At 35.7% G+C, this 13,216-nt stretch overlaps 1 protein-coding gene across 1 annotated transcript; it reads right to left on the minus strand.

Annotated features, from left to right (window-relative positions):
- Positions 1-10,676: 10,676 nt before the first annotated feature.
- LOC148576840 (uncharacterized) lies at positions 10,677-11,252 on the minus strand. The gene has a single exon (XM_088502794.1). The coding sequence runs from the start codon at positions 11,250-11,252 to the stop codon at positions 10,677-10,679; it is 576 nt and encodes a 191-aa protein (XP_088358920.1).
- Positions 11,253-13,216: the final 1,964 nt, after the last annotated feature.

The raw sequence follows: 13,216 nt of genomic DNA on the forward strand, positions 1-13,216 counted from the left end.
TCTTCATTCCTTTAACCCAATCTTTGCCTTCTAATCCTGAAATCACTCAACAAACATATCAAGGCATCGAATTGAATTAAAGTGAATTAAATGTATCAATTTTTGGGCCTAAAAAGTATCTTTTTACTCTTAAGTACAAATTAGGAGAACTTCACACAACCATGCTATTTCATTGAATAAATGTGAGAAAAGATGATAAAATTCCCTAAAATCAACACAAGATAAACCACAAAATCAGGGTTTATCAACTTGCAATATTATTCTTTACTAACATGAGTTGGTTTCGCTCTTGTGAGTTTGTTGCTGGAAAGAGAAAAAAAATTTAATTTACTATCACTCGTATAAAATTATTTTTTGTAACTTTATCAACATGGGAACTTAATCTCCATTGCAATCACAAAGCAGCCTTTTAACATTTTAGGCATAAATTTTTTCCCTTTTTATAATAGAAGTAGATAGAAGGGGATAGATAATAGGCATATCTATAACATTCTGATTATGGTGATTGCATTACCTTGCATTTTTTTGGAGCAGAATTTCCTTTATTATCATTTTCCATAATTGAGTCTTGTTCGTTTTAACCGTACCTCCCGAATCAATAGAATAATTTCAAGGGAATGAACCTATTAGATAATATATGATTATGATTACTAACATAAAAATAGAAGCATGTATATTTAATGCAATTTTCGCAGTAATTAATTAAAAAATTACTTTATTGTCTATTGGTTCGATTGATGTAACTGATTGCTCATCTTTTCATGTACTTCAGAGACTTTGAAATCCTTATTTCTGTAATTGATATTTGTTAATATATTTATAGTATAACTCAGTTAATGATAATTAGTACGAACCTGTTGAGTAAACAGATGTTCAAGTTCCTTGTCCTTATGTCCTAACATATATTGATGAGCTCCTTTAAAATCAATTTGTCTATTAAAAATATAAGTTATTACTCGTTAATAAATTGAAGTTTGTACACAAAAATATCTGTATCAACAAAAAAATTTAAAGATTAAAATTATATAAAGACTGAATTATACCAAAAAGTAATGACGGAGGAAAATTGTCGGTAAAGAATTTCACAAAAATGTCGCGTTGCAAGTATAGTTCTAAACCAACAAATTTTCCTATGTCAACGTTTAAATTGTTTGTCACTTAAGCAAACCCAATAAAATTAACCGAAGTATTTAAACCTCGGGTCATCTCTCAAAGGAATTGCAGCGAAGTGTAGTTTATTATTGGCTATGAAAAAGTATATTTTTGGGTTTTGTAATAAGAAACAAGAAAGTAAAATGGCAAGAAAATAAACTAATAACTGAGAAAGCTCTTAGCAGGAAAGAGAATTAGAAGTCCTATCCTCATTATCATCATCAATTGTGATGGTAAATGTAAATTACTTTCACTTAGTTATCCTCTAACAAATGAAGCAAAGTCAAGCGAGCAAAATCGACTTAAGTTCACAAGTCCTAATCAAAGACTAGATTTAGTGACGCTCAAGCCAACTAGCAACTTTCATCACCAATCAACAAAAGAATTTTGATAACTTAAGAGTCTCTAATTAATCAATCCAAGTCAAGAACATAAAAATCTAAATTAAAATCTTCCCAAGCATTTTATCAAACACTTGGAAGGCATAAAATAAAAACATAGAAAATTGACAAGACATAGGAAATTCTAAGACTAACCAAAGCAAAAAAATAAATAACAATTACAAAGCAATTGAACAATAAGAAACAAGAAACATAAATTGCATTAATGAAAATTGAAAGTAACAAATGAACTCATAAACTAAATTAGCAAAAAAAAGGAATCAATAAGAGAAGTAGATAACTAAAGTGCTAGAACAAATAAAAGTAAGAGAAAACTAAAAATTAAAATAAGACTGAAACCTAAACCTAAGGAGAAATTGGAAGAAGAAACCCTAAACCTAGAGAGAGGAGACAACCTCTCTCTCTAGAATTCTACATATAAAACCTAAAGTATGAATGAATGAAAAGTGAATGAATCATTCTTCCAGCTTCACTCTGCAGCCTATTGTCCTCATTTTCGGGCCTGAAACTGGGTCAAAAGCAGCCCAGAAATCGCCCCCAGCGTTTTCTCGTAACTAAGGCCACGTGACGCTTGTCACGCATACGCGTCATCCACGCGTGCGCGTCATTTGTCTGCTGCACCAGTCACGCGTACGCGTCGTCCATGCGTGCGCATCGGCTCCAGCTTCTCAAATCCTCAATTTCTTGTGTTCCTTCCACTTTGGCATGCTTCCTTTCTATCCTCTAAGTCATTCCTGTCCTATAAAACCTGAAAACACTTAACACATATATCACGGTATCGAATGGTAATAAGAGAAGATTACAAATTAGCAATTTTAAGGCCAAAGAAGCATGTTTTCAATCATAGCACAAAATTAGGAAGGAAACTTAAAAACATTCAATTTATATGGATAAGTGTGAGAATAATTAACAAAATCCACTCAATTTAATAATAAACCATAAAATAGTGGTTTATCAATCTTCCCACACTTAAACATTAGTATGTCCTCATGTTAAGCTCACGGGAACAAAAAAAGTGAAGAGGGATGGTAGGACTTATTAAATGCAACCTATCTATATGAATGCAACTACATGCAAAAATGCTTCTACCTACTTGGTTAAAAGTAAATAAATCTTTCAAGAACAAATATGAACTGGATTTCCTTAATTCAAATCTCAAAATAAAGTACAAGTAGACGTGCAAGAAGAAAGCTCGTGAAAGCTGGGAACAAAGAATCGAGTATCGAACCCTCACCGGAAGTGTATACACTCTAATTGCTCGAGTGTTTAAGGGTCAATTCTCTTGGTTCTCTACTAATCTTGATTTCTAAGCATTGATCTTCTTCTACCTATCAACAAAAATTTAATGCATGAACACACATATCAAGAGGTCTTTTCAAGGGTTGTAATGGGATTAGGGTCAAGGTAGGAATGTATTTAGTTAAGTGGACTAAAATCCGAATCCTTGATTAACCTAACCTCCCCACCTAACCAAAGAAAATCCATGTAATCAAAATACAAAATCTAACTAGCCATTAACTATGTTTTCCACATATTCATGCAACCCAAATTTGAGTACAATACATATGCATTGCTACCACCATTTATTTTGGGACATTTTCTCCCCTTTTATTGCTTTTTTTCTTTTTTCTATTATTTTTGGTTTTTTTTTCTTTTGGTTTTCTCAATGCATATGATTAAGGTATTGAATGCAAGAATATGTGCTCAACTATCTTTTTCACATTTTCACTAAAAATATATAATACTCAATTCCCAAATCAAATGTTTTCAAACTCAACTTTTCCATACTTAAATCATGAACACTCTCACTAGTCTAAGCTAACCAATGATTCAAATTAAGGACATTCGTTGTTTTTCGCTTAGAGTTAATGATGTGCTAAAATAAAGAATAAATGGGGTAGTTTGCAAAGGATGATGAAAGGGTAAGGCCATATGGGTATGTAAGCTATAGTGAAACAAGGGCCTCAATCATATAATTGCATTCATTCATCAAACAATAGAAATATAGAATCAAGCAAGACAAATATTACAATCTTAGAGAGAACAACACACACCAAAACAAAATATTAGTTGATAAGATGCAACCAATCAAATAAGCTAAAAATCTTACTGGGTTTGTGTGTTCTAGCTCTAAAACCATGTTCCAACTTAAATTTCTTCAAGCAAGTTCAAAAAATTTTAATTCAAATTAGTGAAATACCCTAAAACAGTTTTCTTGGAAAAGAAATTATTGCTTCAACCAAGTAGTACGTAAATGCAAGCAACTAACTACACATACAATCTATCATGCAATACAACAACTAACTAACAAAGAAAATTAAGAATTGGTGTTGGACAAGGAAGTAATTACCCACGGAAGTCGGTCTCGACCTCCCCACACTTAAAGATTGTACCGTCCTCGGTGCATGCAAAGATGAGCAAGGTGGATTAGGGTAGTGAGCTACAACTGCTGAGCTCCTTCAAAAGATTGTGCAGAGGAACTTGTGTGTTTTCCCATGTAGAAGCTTTTCCTTTTCCTTCGTGGTGGCCAACCTAAAAAGAGAGAAAAAGGAAGAAGAATAGCCCACAAACAAAGATATCAAAATGAATAAAATATTAGTAGGCTAATGCCAAATAATAATGAGGTTCTCAACTACATGTTAGCTACAACATGCAAGTGAGAAAACAATATAAGTGAATGGCATATCAATGGTGCAAGAATTGCAACAATGAGGAGGAAAAAGTGGGTCATGAAAGATAATGTAAGTTCGTATCAATGCATAAAGAATGCAAGTAGCAATAGAGATTAAGCATTGACCTAAAAATTTTATCACCCAACAACGCAAGACAAGTCACGAAGCACCAAAATAATGCAAGAAATATTCAACAGTTGAGTAAGAAAATTCAACACTGATGTAAAAACAACAAATATAGAAAAGAAAAGAGGATCAAACAACAAAGTTAAAATGCAATGAATGTAAGAATGAAAATGTAATAAACAAAAGAAAAGAAAGAGGATAAAAATGAGAAGTGGAAATGTGAAGAGAGGGAGAAGAAGAAAGTAAGAAAGGAATGAGAAAGAAGAAGAAAGGAGATAAGAAAGAGGAAGAAAGGAAAAAGAAACAAGGCAGAAACAGGGCGCGAATGCGATGCGCGCGCATGGGTCATGCACGCGCGTGACCAAGAGGAATAAAGAAGTGACGCGTACGCATCCATCACGCTTACGCGTGAGTTGACGGTAAGCTATCGACGCGTACGCGTTAGGCACGCATAAGCGTGAGGTCTGTGCACAGCACCCGCACGGTTCCATCACAAGTCTCTGGTTTTTGTACCAGCATTGCAGCATTGTGATACGACGCGTGCGCGTCATCCACGCTCACGTATGGATGTCCAAAAAAGTAATATGACGCGTACGCATCAGCAAAGTGCATGCGTGGGGTGGGTTGTGCGCCTAGCACCCCACCTGCATGGTTCCAGCACAACTCTCTGGTTTTTGTACTAGGGATTGAAGAATTAGCATACGACGCGTACGCGTCGCCCACGTGCACGCGTTGGTTGCCTTTTTTTTTTTTATAATAAACTAACAAGCTTAAACACAACTTAAACTAAATAAACATAACTAAAATTGAAAATTCAACTTATTATCAATATAAAAAAAGGAAAAATAGAAAGAATTTACCATGGTGGGGTATCTGCCACCTAGCACTTTTAGTTAAAGTCCTTAAGTTGGACATTTGGTGAGCTCCTGGTCATGGTGGCTTGTGCTTGAACTCATCTTGAAACTTCCACCAATGCTTGGACTTCCAATAAGCTCCAAAGTTCAAAATGAATAGCTCCAAACTTTGATGAGTTCCACACAAGCTAAGGGCTCCCAAAGTTGATGCTCTTGTATGTTGGGATCCAAAATCTTATTTCTACACCCGTCTTCAAGTTGATCATCATTATCCCATCCGGGTGGCCAGCAATCCAAATTCTCACTGAGACATCCAAACAACTTTCTAGACCTAAGAAATCTAGCTCTACACTAACCTTTGCAATTAGAATTTGAGCTTTCAACCACAATAAACCTTACATGACAACTCCAACCACTAACCATCTCCCTTTTTCTCTTAAAGCCACAAAGAGCTCTAAGTTGACCATCCGTCTCAAGAAAACCATATTCAAGTGGGAAGGTAAAGGTTAAGGATAATAATTTTACCCACTTGAATGTTGTGTTGGATGGTAATGGCTTGGGGAGAGGTGTTTTTAATGACCTTGCAAGCTCCTCTCCCTTGTGCTCTTCCTTGACTATTTTCACATCTTGGCAAGCTTCTTCAACTTCAACCTCTTCCTCTTGGTAGCTTTCTCCCAATTCAATTTCATGCTCACCAACTTCTTCTATACATTCCTCATTGTTCAAGTCATGTATTGGAGGTTGTGCTCTAGCCTCCTCAACATCAATTTCACAACACAATGAGGAAGGTTCAACAATCTCAAATAGCACATTAGTTGGTGTGGAATCATCTTCAATAATAGGATTTATCGCTTGATTAACCTCTTCTAATCTCTCATCATCCATAATTTGCCTAAGAGGTTGCACATTATCCTCTTCAACATCAAATTCATGCTCAATAGAAGAAGGTTCAACAAATTCCACAACATCATCAATAACACCACTTGGTGTGGAAGTATTCTCAAGCTTGGAATCCATCTCTTGTTCAACTTCGCCTAGGTCTTCAACCAATTTTTCTTCTTCTTCAACAATCTCTATAGTTTTCACTTGTTGTACAACACACTCCATCTCCTTATTCTCATGTTGAGATTCTAAAATCTCCTTCATGCTCCTCTCGTCGGTTGATTTTCCATATTCATTCGTGGAACTACTTTGCTTGTGGCATGTATCCCATGAGTCCACGGTGGCTTGAATTTTAGCAATGTTAGCCATGATAGTTTTGCGCGTCCTTTGGGCTTCCTCTTACTCTTTTTGACGGATGGTTGCTTGGAGCCGATCTATTGCTTCCTTGAGACGATCCATTGGCTCTTATTCCACTTGGCTAATGTAAGTAGGATCATATTGCTCTTGCAATGATGGATATGGATACTCTTCCATGGAGGGTTGTGGTGGGATGGAGAGATAATCATGTGGTTAAAAAGGAGATGCATTAAAGCTTGAAGTTTGGAAGGTGCTTTGGTTGTTGGTAGAATGTGGAGGTATATGGGATATAAGCTCTTGGAGGGTAGAGGTGAAACTGTTGAGGGTAGAGGTGAGTGTGGTTTGAAGCTCTTGTTGCTCTTGAAGAATGATGCCAAGTGTATCATCCATAGGAGCTTGGTTGGAGGAAAAATAAGGGTTGTGAGGGTAATGATGTTGGAATTGCGGTGGTTCAATGGGTGCTTGTTCACAGAGCTCATATGGTGGTTGGTATAGGGGATATGGATTATGGTCATATGGAGGTGTTCGGTGGTATGAGGCTTGTGAGTATGGTTGGGGACTATATTGAGGAGGAGGTTCATAGGCATATGGTGGAGGTTGTTGATAATTATAAGGAGGTCCACCATAGCCATTAGATGGGTATGCATCAAAGGGTGGTTTTTGCTCATAGTATGTTAGAGGAGGTTGTTTCCAAGAAGGTTGTCCATAAGCTTGAGGCTCTTCCCACCTTTGATTATTCCATCCTTGATGCATGTTCTCATTGTAGCTTCCATTCCTTACAACATAATTTGAACCAAACTCATAGCCAAAGGGGTGAGAATTCATAGTAACAGAGAAAATATAAACAAATACTAAAAAAACTAATGAAAATAAACTCCTAAAACTAGCAAAAACTAACAAACACACCAAAAATCAAGATATTCTCAATATTAACATATAACCAATAACAAGGCACACATTTGCAATTCCCCGGCAACGGCACCAAAAACTTGACGGAGGAAAATTTTCGGTAAAGAATTTCACAAAAATGTCGCATTGCAAGTATAGTTCTAAACCAACAAATTATCCTCGGTAAAAGTTTAAACTGTTTGTCACTTAAGCAAACCCAATAAAATTAACCGAAGTATTTAAACCTCGGGTCATCTCTCAAAAGAATTGCAGGGAAGTGTAGTTTATTATTGGCTGTGGAAAAGTATATTTTTAGGTTTTGTAACAAGAAACAAGAAAGTAAATGGCAAGAAAATAAACTAATAACTAAGAAAGCTCTTAGTAAGGAAAGAGAATTAGAAGTCCTATCCTCATTATCATTGTCAATTGTGATGGTAAATATAAATTGCTTTCACTTAGTTATCCTCTAACAAATGAAGGAAAGTCAAGCGAGCAAAATCGACTTAAGTTCACAAGTCCTAATCAAAAGACTAGATTTAATGAGGCTCAAGCCAACTAGCAACTTTCAATCACCAATCAACAAAAGAATTTTGATAACTTAGGAGTCTCTAATTAATCAATCCAAGTCAAGAACATAAAAATCTAAATTAAAATCCACCTAAACATTTTATCAAACACTTGGAAGGCATAAAAAATATAGAAAATTGACACGACATAGGAAATTCTAAGACTAACCAAAGAAAAGAAATAACAATAACAAAGCAATTGAACAATAAGAAACATGAAACATAAATTGCATTAATAAAAATTGAGAGTAACAAATGAACTCATAAACTAAATTAGCAAAATAAAGGAATCAATAAGAGAAGTAGATAACTAAAGTGCTAGGACAAATAAAAGTAAGAGAAAACTAAATTAAAATAAGACTGAAACCTAAACCTAAGGAGAAATTGGAAGAAGAAACTCTAAACCTAGAGAGAGGAAAGAGTCTCTCTCTCTAGAATTCTACATCTAAAACCTAAAGTGCGAATGAATGAAAAGTGAATGAATCATTCTTCCAGCTTCATCTCTGCAGCCTATTGTCCTCATTTTCAGGCCTGAAAATGGGTCAAAAGCAGCCCAAAAATCGCCCCCAACATTTTCTCGTAATTGAGGCACATGACGCTTGCACGTGTACGTGTCAGCCACGTGTACGAGTCGATGGATATTGAACTGGCCACGCGTACGCATCATCCACATGTGCGCATCATTTGTCTGCTGCACTAGTCATGCGTACGCGTCATCCACGCGTGCGTGTCGGCTCTAACTTCTCAAATCCTCAATTTCTTGTGTTCCTTCCACTTTGGCATGCTTCCTTTCCATCCCCTAAGTCATTCCTGCCCTATAAAACCTGAAAACACTTAACACACACATCACGACATCGAATGGTAATAAGAGAAGATTACAAATTAGTAATTTTAAGGCCAAAGAAGTATGTTTTCAATCATAGCACAAAATTAGGAAGAAAGCTTAAAAAACATGCAATTTATATGGATAAGTGTGAGAATAATTGACAAAATCCACTCAATTCAATACAAAATAAAACATAAAATAGTGGTTTATCAAGTAACTACACACACTTAGTAAGAACATAAATTACATGTGGGGAAGGTAATAAAATTTCTTTGAAAACCACATTTTTGGTAAATTCTCCACTTGTTCCATCTATTTTTCCTTCTTTGACTAAAATTTTTGTAGTTGACTGAGAAACACTGCGAGATAGAGCAACATATAATTAGCCATGGCTAAACACATGTTTAGGGAGATAGATCCCTACTTTAGGAATGGTCTGTCCTTGTAATTTATTTATTATTATTGCAAAACTTAACCTTACAGGAAATTGCTTCTTAATAAATATAAAGGGCAGTCCTGAATTCTCTGTTGTTTTGTGTTTTATCCTAGGCAAGAAAGCTCTTTTTCCACAGTGATGGCCAGCTAAAATTTCTACATCCAACATATTTTAAAAAGTTTCACGACATAATAACCTTGTACCATTACATAAGCCGGCCTTAGGGTCTATGTTTCTCAATAACATCAAAGGTGCACCATTTTTTACCATCAACACATGAGGTGGTAACCTGCCTGTAGAAATTGTGTTAAGGTATTCTTGTTAATATAAATTATTAGCATCTCCTTCTACCTCATCAAATGATACTAAATTTTGTTTTTCTCCTAGAAACTGGTTGATAATTATATCGTTAAGCTATTACACATCATGATTTCTTGGCATCAATAAGCCCTTTCTACCATATAAGAAGTGTCTCACCCATGAGATTGTAAGTTTGGAAATATTTCTTCTATTAACTTGTGTAATAATATTTCACCTTTTCACAGAATTGTCATATTTGCTTGTATCCGTACAAAGTCTTCATGTATGGTAGGCTCAATTCTATCACCAATGCGCATAAGATACTCAACAAAAACATGATCATTAGAAGATCACATATTTTGTCGCGAATGGAGAATTTGAGTGCATGCCCATAAATGAGACTTAACTATAGAAGCTAAACTCATTTGTGACATACTACCTTTTGGTATGACAGGCAGTGCTTGGCAGAAATCTCCTCCCATCACCATCACTTTACCTCCAAATGGCATATCATTTGCTAATGTGTCTATTAAAGTGTAATGATTACACGATTCTTTATTTGCCATCAGTGTTTCATCCTAAATTATTGCCGTTGTTTGTCTAATCAGCTTTGCAAGATCTGATTATTTGTTTATGTTACAAATGGAGGATGGTTTTGCATTAATTGGGATCTTAAACCTAGAATAAGCTGTTCGACCCTTAAGCAATAATGTTGCAGCTATTCCTGATGTTGCAGTTACCAATACAATATGACCTTTACTTCTCAATTCTACAATTATAGCTCTGTAAAGAAATATTTTGCCTACTCCTCCCGACCCATCAACAAAGAACACTCCACTTTCTCTTCGATTAATTGTATTCATAATGCACTTGAAAGCTTTAGTTTGGTCATTGTTCAATCTTTCTATGTAACACAGGTCTTCCCGGGGTACTTCGACGGACAGTTCTTCTTGGATAAATCTGGGTATCAAGTTGTCATTGTCATTTTAGAAGTTAGAGCTGGCAAATCGTATTGTGTAATCTATTTTTTGTGCTGAAGGATGATATCATTTATATCCCTGAGTAGCTGATTTGTTAACACTAAGGCTGTTATAAGGCTGGTTGACGGATAATCATCCACCATATATGAAAAAAATTCATCCCATAGGCTTCTTACATATGTAGGCTCACAAAATATTAAGATGGTTGCAAACAACTTTCGTAAAGCACATGGCAATCATAAAACAGAAGCCTCAACCAAACACGCATAGATGCTACTGTCACTCTCTAACAATCTTCGGTATTGAGCAAATTGCTTGAATGATGAATATTTGACCCCATTCACTATTAGCAAGTCATCCCAACTGGTTGGTCCTATAACATTAGATAACAGAATACGCAAATAGAATTTTTCTCCTTCTGAAGGTGATACATTATAAATTCGACCAATGGATCTCCTCTGTGTCTTGCACCAACACCATTCCTTTTCCTTGTTGTGCCAAGTATAATACTCTGGAATTTTTCTGTACAGAAGATACCTAGATTGTTGGTTCTCCTCCCGATTTAGGGCAAAGAATTTAGTGAGCATTGTTCTAGAGAAATAATCATCGTTAAGTATTTCAGGAATGGTTTGGTGATCATAGAAGCTCACTTGATGTTGATTTGGCAAATGAATTTGCAACCTTTCCATAGATGGATACATTTGGTAAAAGTTAAATTTAAATATTCTCCAACATGCCTCTCGAGCGGCAATCCATCTTGCATCAACAAACTGTTGGACCTCATCAACATGAGAAACTTTGTGAACTTCCATTGCAACCCGGTCTGGATCCTTGTAGCAATACTTGTAGAGATATTTTATACTCTTGATGCTACTACATATCTCAACATTAATATGGCAATCATACTTTAGTAGTAGCCAAGGGTTGTACGGAACTACCCATCTATTGTCAATTATGATATTTTGGTTAATCGGTACTGGAGTGTCGAATCATCGCTTATATTGCGGATATGAGTCGTCACCTCTTCGTGTCTCTACTGCGAACTCTTTTGGGTAGTTGCATTTACATTGGCCATTTTTCATGTAGGGTGACCATTGATCAAGTGTTTTGCAAGGACCATGGATCATATGTTTTAGCACTGCATCATGTAGGTGTGGTTCTACTTTTTCAGATGGTATCTTTGCATGTATCAAACTATCATAATGCTCCGGGTCAATTAACTTGTCATTGTTTTCTAAGATTAGCAACATATGTACATGTGGCAATCCTCTTTTTTGAAACTCAATGATATAAATATAATTTTTCACCTTTTCCAAGACACCCTTAGTAATTACATCCACTTTTAGTTGTTCAAATTTGGCTCAAAAAATTCCAGTTTTTAGATCTGGATGATCCTGTGGAGTTTGAACCGGGTTAAGTTCTGAAGTTATTTCAACCCAAGATAGATTGCATGTCATTGTGAGGAAAATATCTGGCTTGCCATCTTTAAGAACAATAGCCAAGCATAAGATTCAACTTATAAAAAAATTAATAAAATCCTCAAAAGGTTCTCTATCTTAGGGATTGTCTATTATAAAATTTATACTGCTGTTCCACAGCTTTAGCTAGCCTATCCTCCATGTGATCCCATTGCTACCACCTATCGAGCCTCCTCAAACCCAGTAGAAAGTGTAGCACCCCGTTATCCTAAGCCTTACCTCTAGCCATAAAGCAAAGGATAACAAAGTGTCACGACAGTTCTAAAGCTCATACATTACTAAATATAGAAAGAAGTAATAATACTAGGAGCCTGATGAAGGAATAAAGTTCAAAATTGCATAAAGCGGATTTACAAAACGCAAAGCATACACACGATAACTAAGAGCGTAAGACACAAGATACAATGTGAAACTTAATAATAATAGTCACTATATATATAAGTATAATAACCATAGAGTACTAGCCGCAGCCCGCGGAGTTTAGGCCGACTAGTCATAATACAGACATAATAGAGTTTTAAAGTTAAAACAGCTTATACAACTTATCTCTCAAAGTAAGCCTCTAGGAAAATAGAGTATAATAACAAAAGTGAGAGAGCTACATCATAATAACTAAAATACAAGATAACAAAATATCCTCCGCTCTGTCATCATGCACAAACTCACTGAGGTAGGTTGCGACCTGCATCTAAAAAACAACAACAACATATGGTATGAGAACCGGAGGTTCTCAGTATGGTAACAATGCCCAATATATAAGATATAAGGTTCCGGAATGCCAAAGCCAATCCTAGAACTTCACATCGAAAATAGATATTCAAGCTTAACAAAAATAAATAATTTAAACTATGAACCATAAACCATAAATAGAGTTATCTAAATTTAGGAAATTTCTAACTAATACCAAACCACACCTCTGTATCCCACAACTTTTGCCAACCTAACCTCCGTGCGATCCCATTGCCACCGCCTTCTGATCCTCTTCAACACCAGACAAACACAAGTATATGCAAACAAGTAATACACATGTAATAATCATGTATAGCAAGTAATTCAAGAAGCAAGCAGGCATATTATACACTTAGGCAAACTGCAAGTAATCAAATCAAACAAGCACATAAGAGATGCATATGATGAATGCTTGTCCTATTGGCTCGTGATATCACTTGTCGGTCCATCAATGCTAACTCGACACATCCTTTCGGATGTCACCTTTCTGCCACGACTGAGGATATAGCACCTAGTACGCTTTTGTATCGTTTCGAGGATATAGTGCCTAGCACACTTGCATGCTCAAT

Source organism: Arachis ipaensis, chromosome B1 (assembly GCF_059453495.1).
Source record: "Arachis ipaensis isolate K30076 ecotype BB chromosome B1, ASM5945349v1, whole genome shotgun sequence".
Lineage (NCBI taxonomy): Eukaryota > Viridiplantae > Streptophyta > Magnoliopsida > Fabales > Fabaceae > Arachis > Arachis ipaensis.

Bases quoted from the DNA above. Each gene is read 5' to 3' on its own strand.
- LOC148576840 (XM_088502794.1), bottom strand. From the start codon at position 11,252: ATGGAAGTTCACAAAGTTTCTCATGTTGATGAGGTCCAACAGTTTGTT.